The sequence below is a fragment of the Musca vetustissima genome, unplaced genomic scaffold (genome assembly GCF_032173495.1).
Source record: "Musca vetustissima isolate MV318-11 ecotype Yass unplaced genomic scaffold, APGP_CSIRO_Mvet_v1 utg26911, whole genome shotgun sequence".
In the NCBI taxonomy this organism is placed as follows: domain Eukaryota; kingdom Metazoa; phylum Arthropoda; class Insecta; order Diptera; family Muscidae; genus Musca; species Musca vetustissima.
Genome location: NW_026878613.1, coordinates 228,596 through 241,486, shown reverse-complemented (window position 1 = coordinate 241,486; position 12,891 = coordinate 228,596). Strand labels below are relative to the sequence as shown.

Sequence of the window (12,891 nt, the reverse complement as noted above, 5' to 3'; positions counted from 1 at the left end):
AATTTGATCAAAATTTCTCATAAAACGTTATTGTACGGGTTTGATGTCAATGGAGGAATTGTTCTACATCAAATTTCATTATGGGTCACTGAATATAAGAAATCCGTAGCTTGCATATTTATTAAAATATGAACACCTAACAAATAGTAACTTTGCAATTAGAATTTCATTTTTTTACTTTTTAAGGTTAATTTGAATTTGATCAAAATTTCCCACAAAACTATATTGTAGGAGTTTGATGTCAATGGAGGAATTGTTCTACATTAAATTTCAATGGAGTTCACTGAACAAAAGAAAGCTCTAACTCTCATATTTATTAAAATAAGAACACCTAACAGAATATAATTTCACAATGAGAATTTCATTTTTTTACTTTTAAAGGTTAAGTTCGATTTGGCCTATATTTTCTCCAAAACTTCATTATAGAGGCTGGGTGTCAATGAAGGAATTGTTCTACATCAAATTTCAATGGGGGTCACTGAACAAAAGATAGCAATATCTGTAATACATATCCCCAAAAATGCGTCCATCCAAATTTGAATTTACAACATATTTTTTTCTTTTTGATTTTTAAGGTTAATTCCGAATTGTCTGAAAATCTCCTACAAAAATTTATTTTAGCAAAATTGTGTTAATGGAAAAAATATTCTATATCATATTTCACTATGGGTCCCGGAATAAAAGAAATCTGTATAATAATTATTAAGAGTATAAAAAGGGGTTTACAAATTTGTCCGTTTTTTTCTTCTTGGTCCCAGACTTTGTTTTAGTGTACAGAATAAAAAATAATATGCCATATTTAGTTTGTTTTCTGTTGTTGTTTTATATATTTTTTTTTTCTTGTTAAAAATAAGAAGAAGACATAAAACAAACACACACATTTGCATAACTCAAATTTATATTAGAATTTACAATTGAAGAAATCATTTCCTTTTTTTTTTTTTGATTAATTTAAACACATAGCGAAAGAAGAAAAAAAATAATTTGAACTTCAAAATAATAATAAATTTACAAACACAAGGGGAGAGAGAGTGGGGGAAAAATAATAAATAAAATCGTTTGATATATATAAAATAAAAAAATTATAATAAAATTATATTAATTATTGATTTTTTTTGTTATTGTTTTTAGCAAAAGGAAGAAGAAAAAAATTATAATAAACATTATATATAAGTTTTGTATGTATTTTGATTTTTTTCGTAAACAAAAAATAAATGAAATTAATAATTAATCTTTTTTATATATATACGAATAATATATATTGTTGTTGTTTTTTGATAATATGTAAAAAAAAATAATTAAATATTTATAAACATTAATTCCCACTGATGTTACGTTTTATTATTTAAATCACTATGATTGGGCGGACTTCCGGTTTGTTGTTGCTGCTGCTGCAGTTGTTGTTGGTTTTGTTGTTGTTGCTGTTGCTGTGACGTCAGTATTGTTGGTGTTGACAGTGTCGAAGCTTGAGTTATGATTGTTGTTGCTGTAATGGTCTGTTGTTGTTGTTGCTGCTGCTGCTGCGGTTGCTGTTGATGCTGTGGCGTTGTTTGTTGTTGGTTCTGTTGTTGTATTGAATGTTGTTGTTGTTGTTGCTGCTGCTGCTGATTGTGATTGTTCAATGGATTATTTGAATTGCACAAAACACTATATACAGAATCGACTTTGCTTAGCTTCTCAAATAGTGGTATCAGCTCCAATAGTTCACAATCGCTGGCATCATCGAACCAGGATTTAACAGGAACCTAGAAAAAATTTTTGAAAAAAAATTATTTTTTTTCAAAATTAAAAAAAATATATATTCTCCTGCCTTACCGCATTGTCTGGATGAAAGATATAACTAGCCGGTGAATTATCAACAATAACAATTTTCTGCAAATCACGTCCCAGTCGATTTAGATCCTTAATATAATTACCCCTGTAATAAACGCATGATTCCCTAAACAGTCTTGCACGAAAAACGTTCCATCTGAAAAAAAATATTAATTTAGGAAATTTTAGAAAATTAGTAAAAAATCCGACTACTCACTTATCTAACAGATCGGCAACGGGATCTGCATATTTGGCTAGTGATGCTGTAAATAATACACATTCATAGAGTTCACCCATTTTTCGTAGGAATTCATCGACATAGGGCCGTTTCAGAACATACACCTGATGTATGGTGCCATCAATTTCCACTGGGACAATAAAATCAGCATTTGGAATAGGCTGGAATGAAATAAAAAAAAATAAAAAAACAAAAATTTAATATCATAAAAAAATAATGGCGTGGATTTTTTTTGATATAAATTTTTTTGGAGGTCTAAATATTTTTTTTGGAGAGGCGATGATTTTTTAAATGATTTTTTTTCGGAGCCTAAATGAGGCCTGGGGTGGCGTAGGGGATGATAGATACCAAGCAACGGCTTTGATTGGCTTTAACATGGCGAAGTCCAGGCTTATCTTGGTCCCTCTTTCATTTCAATTGTGGACACTGACCTCCCTAATGTTGACGACCCCCGCAAACGTATAAAGGACCCCGATCTGCGAATCTGCACTTGGAACGTGCGCAGGTTGTACAGAACAGGTGCAGTGTTCGCTTTGGCGGATGTACTCAAAAAGTACAGGAAATGCGATGGAATGGGACTGGCGTAAGTAAATCCGATGATTACGCCCTGTATTATAGCTGCCATGAAACGAGACATGAATTTGGCTGTGGATTTTTAGGTAACAGGAGAATAGAAGACCTCGTCTCCAGATTCACTCCAGTAGATGAGCGAATTGCTATAATCCGCATAAAAGCGAAGTTCTTCTATAGCAGTCTTATTTGCGCCCATGCTCCGACCGAAGATAAAGATGGACAGATCAAAGACATATTTTACGAGTGCCTAGAAACAGCATATGATCGCTGCCCTGGGCATGACATAAAAATTCTGCTAGGAGATTTTAATGCAAAAATCGAAAGGGAAAATATCTTTGGCCCCACCGTCGAAAAATTTCGCCTCCATGAAGAAACATCAGACAACGGCATGAGATTGATTGACTTCGCGGCAGCAAAAAACATGGTAGTTAGCAGCACCAGATTCAAGCATCTCGATATACACAAGGCCACATGGATTTCTCCTGATCAAACAAGGAGAAATCAAATTGACCATGTTGTGATAGACTGAAGGCATTCTTCCAGTGCTTTACACGTCCGATCGATCCGAGGAACGAATATCGATTAGGACATTTACCTTGTGGCAGCCAAGGTAAACACCCGTCTTAATGTAGCAGCAAAGGTGCGATCTAATGTAACACGGAAACTCGACGTCGAAAAGCTGCAAACACAACAGATAGCAGGAAGCCTACTCCGCTCAACTTACCCAACTGCTTGACGAAATCACCCCTTGTCCCGATAATAGTATAGAAGCACAGTGGCAGAGAATTGCCCACTCCCTACAAACCATCATCAAGAAATCCATGATACGATCAGGAGTGTCGTAATGCTGAAAAAGCAGCGTATAGGCCAACCCTGCAGACAATAGCAACACGTAACGCGATGGAGAAAAATCGGGAAAAGGAGACGCGTATTTTCAGAAAAAAGAAGAAAGAGCTAGAAAAACGTGAGCGTTAGCAAATCGAGATGTATCGAGGAGTCAGAATGAAGTCCGAAAATTCTAGAAATGGGTATAAAACCAAACCGAAGGCTTTGGTGCAGGCACATCCTCCTGTAGGGAAGAAGAAGGAAACTTGGTGACAGATACAGACAGCGTGCTGAGGATCTGGAACGAGCATTTTGAAAAACTTCTGGTATCAAATAGTAGCGGTGAAGAGGATACCCCAGCACCAATAATAGATGCCGGTATAGAGTCCATACTACCTAGCCAAGATGAGGTCAGAATAGCAATCAATCGGCTGAAGAATAATAAAGCAGCAGGTGCCGATTGGTTACAAGCCGAACTATTCAAGACTGGTGGTCAGATGCTGGTAAGGAGCCTGCACCAGCTGATTAGTACAATTTGGCTAGAGGAATGCATGTCCAATGATTGGAACCAAAGGAGACAATACGATATGTGCCAATAAGTCTCCTTCCCATCGCATATAAAGTGCTAACCAGCGTACTGTGTGTGAACGACTGAAGCCAATGGTCAATGACATTATTGGACCATACCAATGTGGCCTCAGACCTGGTAAATCCACCATTGACCAGATTTTCACTCTACGCCAAATTCTGGAAAAAAACCCACGAAAAACACATCGACACATACCACCTATTCGTCGACTATAAAGCCGCATTCGATAGCCCTCTATCCGTTCAGAGGTGTTTAAAGCCATGTCTGCGTTTGGCATTCCTGCAAAATTAATTCGGCTATGCAGGATAACTTTAACTGGCACAAGATCAGCACTTAAAGTCGGAAAGGACCACTCGCCCAGCCCTTTAATACCGAACGAGGAATCAGACAAGGTGACAGTTTGTCGTGCGATCTTTTTAACATCCTGCTGGAAAAGGTCATACGAGAGGCAACAGTGAACAGAAATGGCACTATGCACACCAAACAACACCAGTTACTTGCCTACGCCGATGACATCGACATAATGGTACCACCTTTGAACCAATTGATAAGGAGTCTGCCAAAGTGGGTCTGGCAGTAAACGGCGAGAAGACCAAACTGATGGTATCAACGCGCAAGACGTCATGTAGACTCGGACCAATTGTGGAAATTGAGAATTACAGCTTCGAGGTAGTCAAAGAATTTATATACCTTGGTACAGCCATAAACAAAACGAATGACATCAGTTTTGAAATTCGGAGAAGGATAGTGATGGCCAACAGATGCAACTATGGTCTAAGTAAGCAGTTTAGAAACAAGGCCACCTCCCGCCAGACCAAACTCACAATTAACAAGACGCTGATACTACCCGTGCTGTTATATGGATCTGAAGCATGGGTACTACTTACGCAAACAGATGAGGCAGCTCTTGGAGTGTTTGAGAGAAAAATTCTCCGAAAGATCTATGGGCCGATCTGCGTTGACGGTGAACCATTTGTTGTACTAGGTATTCTCGGACATCGACATTGTTAGACGTATTGAGCTGCAGCGATTACGTTGGCTAGGTCATGTTGTGAGAGGATGGATGAAGATGCCCAGAAGGCCAGAAGGCATATAAAAGCGAACCAGCTGATGGTTCACGCAGACGGAGAAGGCCAAGAATAAGATGGAATGACCATGTGGAAGACAACATTGCCGTAAATGGTCTTTCAAATTGGAAAAACTGCGCAAAAGACCGAAGCGCCCGGAAATCTTTTCTAAGCTCCGCTTATGGAAGGAAAGTTCTGTCACAAGCCAGCTAAGTAAGTAAATGAGGCCTGGATTTTTTAAATAATTTTTTTCAAGACCTTATTCCTTTGACCTCCTCAGCATGAAATCTCACATTGTCCCATCAAGTATGACCACCACCACCACAAATGAGTCATCATTATTGGGTTTATTATTATTTTTGTTTCTGGATGGGGGGAAAGCAATAAGGAAAGCTGGAGAATAAGGAAAAAACGAATTCAGGAAATAAAAAAAACGTGCCATACCAAAAAAAAAAGTTCCCAATAAAAAAGCCCGAACTATTTTTATGATTCACGATTATTGCCGAAAATGAAAGAGTGGAATAAAGGAAGCTATTCCTTGGAAGGTGGAGTAATGGGACACTATCACAATGAAAAAATATTTACAATTTCTTTTATTATACCCTTCACCACTCTGCAGATGTTTGTAACACGCAAAAGGAAACGAGATAGACACATGGTTTCTTTTGAGAATATGCATAGAATCACTTTTTAAGTCGTCTGTCCGTCTTTCCGTCTGTCCATGTTAAATTGTAAACAAAGTACAGGTCGCATTTATAATCCGAATTGGATGAAATTTGGCACAGCTCATCTATTTGGCCCAAGGACGTACCCTATTGAAATTGGGAAAAATCGGTTCAGATTTAGATATAGCTCCCATATATATTTTTGTCCGATTTAAGGTAAATGGTGCACAAAAGACCCTATATATCCTTCGATTTGCACGAAATTTGGCAGAGCGTACTGAATTGAGTCTAGAATGATGTGTGGTAAGTTTCGGGAAAATCGGTTCAGATTTAGATATAGCTCCCATATATATTTTCGTCCGATTTTATGTAAATGGTCCACCAAAGTCCCTATATATCCTTCGATTTGCACGAAATTTGGCAGAGCGCAATGAATGAAGTCTAGAACGATGGTTGTTAAATTTCATGAAAATCGGTTCAGATTTAGATATAGCTCCCATATATATTTTCGTCCGATTTTATGTAAACAGTGCACCAAAGTCCCCATATATCCTTCGATTTCCACGAAATTTGGCAGAGCGTACTGGATTGAGTTTAGAATGATGTGTGGTAAGTTTCGTGAAAATCGGTTCATATTTAGATATAGCTCCCATATATATTTTCGTCCGATTTTAGATAAATAGTGCACCAAAGTCCCTATATATCATTCGATTTGCACGAAATTTGGCATAGCGTACTGAATTGAGTCTAGAATGATGTGTGTTAAATTTCGTGAAGATCGGTTCAGCTTTTGATATAGCTCCCACATATATTTTCGTCCGATTTTAGGTAAATGGTGCACCAAAGTACCTATATATCCTTCGATTTCCACGAAATTTGGCATAGCGTACTGAATTGAGTCTAGAATGGTGTGTGTTAAATTTCGTTAAGATCGGTTCAAATTTTGATATAGCTGCCATATATATGTTGGTCCGATTTTAGGTAAATAACACACCTAAGTCCCTATATATCCTTCGATTTGCATGAAATTTGGCAGAGCGTACTGAATGAAGTTTAGAGTGATGTGTGTTAAGTTTTGTGAAAATCGGTTCAGATTTAGATATAGCTCCCATATATATTTTTGTCCGATTTTATGTAATTGGCGCACAAAAGTCCCTATATATCCTTCGATTTGCACGAAATTTGGCACAGCGTACTGAATTGAGTTTAGAACAATGTGTGTTAAGTTTCACGAAAATCGGTTCATATTTAGATATAGCTCCCATATATATTTTCGTCCGATTTTATGTAAATGGTGCACCAAAGTACCTATATATCTTTCGATTTCCACGAAATTTGGCATGGCGTACTGAATTAAGTCTAGAACAATGTGTGTTAAATTTCGGGAAAATCGGTTCAGATGTCGATATAGCTCCAACATATACATATTCGTATTCTTCCGATTTTACTCTCTAAATCTGCCCGAATGAAATTAAATTTATCATAGTTTGCAGAATGATATGAGTATATCCCTTCAAGGGAACATTGACACACAATTGTAAGGGTACATATGTACCCAAAGTGCTGAAGGGTATCATATAGTCGACCCAGCCCGATTTTACTACTTTCCTTACTGGAAAATGGTTTAGGTAACTTTATTCTATTTTTAGTCTTAGCAAATAATTTATTGCTTTGAACTTTGCAGACTATATCAGGAACACAATCGTGGTGTTGTTGCGAGTTGCCTTGACAAGGGCGTAAAAGCAGGATAAATTAGTGACAAGTAAATGCCAACACCACCACTAACACGGAATGTGTGTGTGGGGAGGGAAGGTGGAAAATTAGTTGGAAATATTGTGTGTGTTTATATTTTTAGATATTTAACGAAGGTAAGTGGTAGTGAGGGGGTTCGGAGGTAGGATAAAAATAGAAAAACACAACTGCAGCTTGATTTTTTTTATATTAATTTTGAGGATAATCAAAAAGGCGTAAGTTTCTCCAAAAATATTTTTTCATACAACAGAAAAACTTCGTTTTCTAAATTTTTTTTTAATTTTCAAAAAAAAAAAAAAAAAAAAAAAAAAAAAAAATATAAAAAAAATATTCTATAAAAATCCAGGCCTAAGGCTGTGATGGCCCTTCAAAAAAAAAAAAAAAAAAATTAAACTTTTTTTTCAAATTTTTTTTTTTTTTTAATTTTAAAATTATTTTTTTTTTTCAAAAAAATAAATTAAAAAATCCCTGTTCATACAACAAAAAACTTAGATTTCTATTTTTTTATTAACTTTCAAAAAAAAATTTAAACTTTTTTTCAATTTTTTTTTTTAAATTTTAAAATAATTTTTTTTTTCAAAAAAATAAATAAAAAAATCATCTGTTCTTTTACCTTAAAACTACTGTGCACTAATGTCTCATCCAAATCGATGACCATGCATTTTTTGTGCATATCCGAGTGCCTAACCTGAGGTAGGAGATACCGTTGTTGGTCCGGTAATGGTGGCGGTGTGGTCGAACCATCAATGGGTGTGCCATTTTGATTTGTTTTTGTACGATTGCGACGCCAGCAGCATAAAATCGATTGAAAGAAACCGCGTTTCTGGGGCTTTAGACGTTCGACATCATCTGGGAAGGAGAAAAAGAAAAATTACAAAAAAAATTAATAAATATTATAAAAAAAAAAAATATAAAAACGCAGCCTAAAAGTATGCATTAAATTATAAAACCCGCAAATTTTTTATAAGTCGTGGATTTTTTAAATGATATTTTCAGAGGCCTCTCGGGGTCTATATAAGGCGTGGATTTTTTAAATAATATTTTCAGAGGCCTCTCGGGGTCTATATAAGGCGTGGATTTTTTAAATAATATTTTCAGAGGCCTCTCGGGGTCTATATAAGGCGTGGATTTTTTAAATAATATTTTCAGAGGCCTCTCGGGGTCTATATAAGGCGTGGATTTTTTAAATAATATTTTCAGAGGCCTCTCGGGGTCTATATAAGGCGTGGATTTTTTAAATAATATTTTCAGAGGCCTCTCGGGGTCTATATAAGGCGTGGATTTTTTAAATAATATTTTCAGAGGCCTCTCGGGGTCTATATAAGGCGTGGATTTTTTAAATAATATTTTCAGAGGCCTCTCGGGGTCTATATAAGGCGTGGATTTTTTAAATAATATTTTCAGAGGCCTCTCGGGGTCTATATAAGGCGTGGATTTTTTAAATAATATTTTCAGAGGCCTCTCTCTCTATATAAGGCGTGGATTTTTTAAATAATATTTTCAAAATACTATCAGAGCTATATGCGTCGACTTTTTAAATAATATTTTCAGAGGTCTATCCAGGCTATAGGCGTGGATTTTTTAAATAATATTTTCAGAGGCAGCCCTATAGGCGTGGATTTTTTAAATAATATTTTCAGAGGCCTCTCGGGGTCTATATAAGGCGTGGATTTTTTAAATAATATTTTCAGAGGCCTCTCTCTATATAAGGCGTGGATTTTTTAAATAATATTTTCAGAGGCCTCTCGGGGTCTATATAAGGCGTGGATTTTTTAAATAATATTTTCAGAGGCCTCTCGGGGTCTATATAGGGTGGGGTTTTTTTTAAATAATATTTTCAGAGGCCTCTCGGGGTCTATATAGGGTGGGGGTTCTTTTTAAATAATATTTTCAGAGGCCTCTCGGGGTCTATATAGGGTGGGGTTTTTTTTTAAATAATATTTTCAGAGGCCTCTCGGGCTCTATATAAGGCATGGATTAAGGCATGGATATTTAAATATTTTTTTCCAAGGCCTTCGAAAATTATGAAAAATACCATCTGGAGTTCCTAAAAGTATGCCATAAAAAATTATAGCCCATTTTTAGGCGACCTATTTCATTTGTATTTTATACGGAGTCCATATTTCAACTTTTATTATCTATACTTTAAAATATTAAAAATTAAATTCAACCTCCTAAAGGTAGGCAACATTATCTATCCAAATTATACTTCACCCAGTAGACACCAAATAGCTCGAATAAAAATTCCAAGTATAATAATTTTTTTAAATATAAAAAAGTGTTTTTAAAATAGGCAACACCTCCTACCCCCCTTGGGGATATGCTTTAATGACAATCATATTTATATTTTTATGGCATTCTGATGGGTGGGTGGGCGTTTGATGACATCAGGACAAAGGTGACCGTCATGCTACATTATTTTCAATGCTGAGTTGTTTATGGTTCAGCTATTCGTTGTGGCCCATCAATAGACCAACGGCATTGAAGACCAAAAATAAAAACAGCCTAAATGTATGCCAAACATATTTATATATATGGGGTATTAATATTCGAAAATGACCTCCATTGGCCATCCATCGCATTTTTTTGAGGGTGGGTTTGGCAGGCAGGCAACAAGTTTTTTGGTTTTATTTATTTTTGCAGATATGAAAAAAATAGGTTTCATATTTCTGTTGTCTATAAAGCATCCATTTTCCCATTAGTTTCTAATCATCATCAAAAAAGAAATGTTGCCTACTTTCAGGGTCACCATTTTTTTTGTTTTGTTTGATTTCCACTTTTTTTGTTTGAGGTTGAAATGTAGCTAGGCTTCATAATATTGAGACCTATATTTATGAATTATTGGCCAAGGCCTTTGTTATAAATTCGAAATTAGGCAAAATAAAAAATTATTGAAAAAAGTATTGCATACCTTTGGGAGGTATTCATAAACAAATATTTATAAAAAAAAAGATACTGATTTTGTTGAAATAATATTTTTAGATTTGTACTATTTTCAACTATTTTAGTTAAAAAAATAGCGCAAAAAAACAAAAAATAGTTAGAAAAAAATCTACAGCATACTTTTAGGATCAAAAACTTCATTTTATTATTTTTCAATATTAAACAAAAACAATCAATTTTTTTTCAATCGAATTGGCTATTTTTTGGATTTTTTCTGAATAGTGAACACCCAGTCCATTCTTTATACCAAAAAATTATCAATATCGGTCCCCCGTTTTGGTATAGCCTCCATATAAAGAAGGCACCCCCACAAGTTTCTATACTTGGAGCAGGGTTTTCAACCGAATTGCTTGTACATAATTTGGTATTTTAGGTTCCCATAGGGTAACAAATCTTCCTACCAAAAATTATCAATATTGGCCCATTTTTAAGGATATTCTCCATATAGCGGAACCTCGAAAATTTCGATATTTTGGGGATCTTGGCCATGTTTTTCAAGCGAATTGTTTGTAATTTGATAGTTTAGGTGCTAATAGGGTGTAAAATCTTCCTACCAAAAACTATCAATATTGGTCCATTTTTAGGGATATTCTTCATATAGCGGAACCTCCCTAATTTCGATATTTTGGGGATCTTGGGCACGTTTTTCAATCGAATTGTTTGAAATTTTGTATTTTGGGTTGCCAGAGGATAACAAATCTTCCTACCAAAAATTATCAATATTGATCAATTTTTAGGGATATTCTCCATATAGTGGAACCTCCCAAATTTCGATATTTTGGGCTTGTTTTTCAATCGAATAGTTTGTAATTTCATATTTTTGGTTCCTATAGGATAGCAAATCTTCCTACCAAACATTATCGATATTGGTCAATTTTTAGGCATATTCTCCATATAGCGGAACCTCCCAAATTTCAATATTTTGGGGAGCTTGGGCTGGTTTTTCAACCGAATTGTTTGTAATTGGGTATTCTGGGTGCTCACAGGGTGTGAAATCTTCCTAGCAAAAATTATCGATATTGGTCCACTTTTTAGGGTAACCCCCCTATTGAGGTACCTTCCAAATATCGTTCGTTTAGGGATTTTGGCAAAGTTTTTCAGCCGAATTATTTGTAATTTGGTGTTGTGGGTTCCCATAGTGTACCAAATCTTCCTACCAAAAATTATCAATATTGGCCCATTTTTAGGGATATTCTCCATATAGCGGAACCTCCCAAATTTCGATATTTTAGGCTCATTTTTCAATCGAATTGTTTGTAATTTTGTATATTGGGTTCTTATAGGATAGCAAATCTTCCTACCAAAAATTATCAACATTGGTCCATTTTTAGGGTTATTCTCCATATAGCGGAACCTCCCAAATTCCAATATTTTGGGGAGCTTGGTCAGGTTTTTCAACCGAATTGTTTGTAATTGGTTATTCTGGGTGCTTATAGGGCTTGAAATCTTCCTACCAAAAATTATCAATATTGGTTCACTTTTTCGGGTAACCCCCCTATTGAGGTACCTTCCAAATATCGTTAATTTAGGGATTTTGGCCAAGTTTTTCTGCCGAATTATTTGTAGTTTGGTGTTTTGGGTTCCCATAGTAGATAGCAAATCTTCCTACGAAAAATTTTCAATATTGGTCCACTTTTTAGGGTAACCCCCCTATTGAGGTACCTTCCAAATTTCCATATTTAGGGGAGCTTGGGTAGGTTTTTTTAACGGAATGGATTGTCATTTGGTATTTTTGGTTCTCATTGGGTCCGAACTATTTGTACCAAAAATCAATCAATATTGGTCCACTTTTTAGGGTTGCCCCCATATAACGGTATCTCTCAAATTTGGATATTTTAGCGTGTTTTGACATGTTTTTCAATCGATTAGACTGACTAATTTGGTAATTTTGGTTCTCATTATCGTTTTTTTTTTTTGGAAAAATATTTTTATTTTTTTGTTTTTTTAATTTAAAAATATATATTTTTATTTTTTTAATATATTTTTTTATTTAGTTTTTCGTAAAGAAATATTTTTTATTTTTTTTTTTTAATTTTAGTAGTTGTTTTTAGCCTTTAAAAAATGATAGCACATTTTTTTAAATTCATTTATAATCGATTTTTTGGATTATCCGTAATTTTTTTCCAATATTTAACAAAAAAACTGTAGTATACTTTTGGGCGCCAATTTAATTTTTTTCGAACATTTTAATTAAAAAAATATTCTATATAATGTATAGCGCCAATGTAAGATCTTTTACGTACTTTAATGTATTTATAGCATACTTATAGGCATTGTAATTTAATCTAATTGAACATTCAAAATGTATGGCATACTTTTGGGGGCTTTATTTCACAAACGAGACCAGTTGCCTTTTTCCTCAACAATTATATGACAATTGTTTTGTTTAATTATAAGAAGAAGTGACACACTTAATTCAAAAAAAAA

At 34.7% G+C, this 12,891-nt stretch overlaps 1 protein-coding gene across 1 annotated transcript in view; it reads right to left on the bottom strand.

The window, feature by feature from the left end:
- Positions 1-1,271: 1,271 nt before the first annotated feature.
- LOC133323386 (phosphatase Herzog-like) overlaps positions 1,272-12,891 on the bottom strand; it is a 121,432-nt gene continuing 109,812 nt past the window's right edge. Inside the window, exons 2-5 of the mRNA XM_061532317.1 lie at positions 8,135-8,370; positions 2,030-2,211; positions 1,816-1,969; positions 1,272-1,745 (exon numbers count right to left, since the gene is read on the bottom strand). Of these exons, the coding sequence (XP_061388301.1) occupies positions 1,332-1,745; positions 1,816-1,969; positions 2,030-2,211; positions 8,135-8,370 (986 nt within the window). The 3' untranslated portion in view covers positions 1,272-1,331. The remainder of the gene's footprint in view (positions 1,746-1,815; positions 1,970-2,029; positions 2,212-8,134; positions 8,371-12,891) is intronic.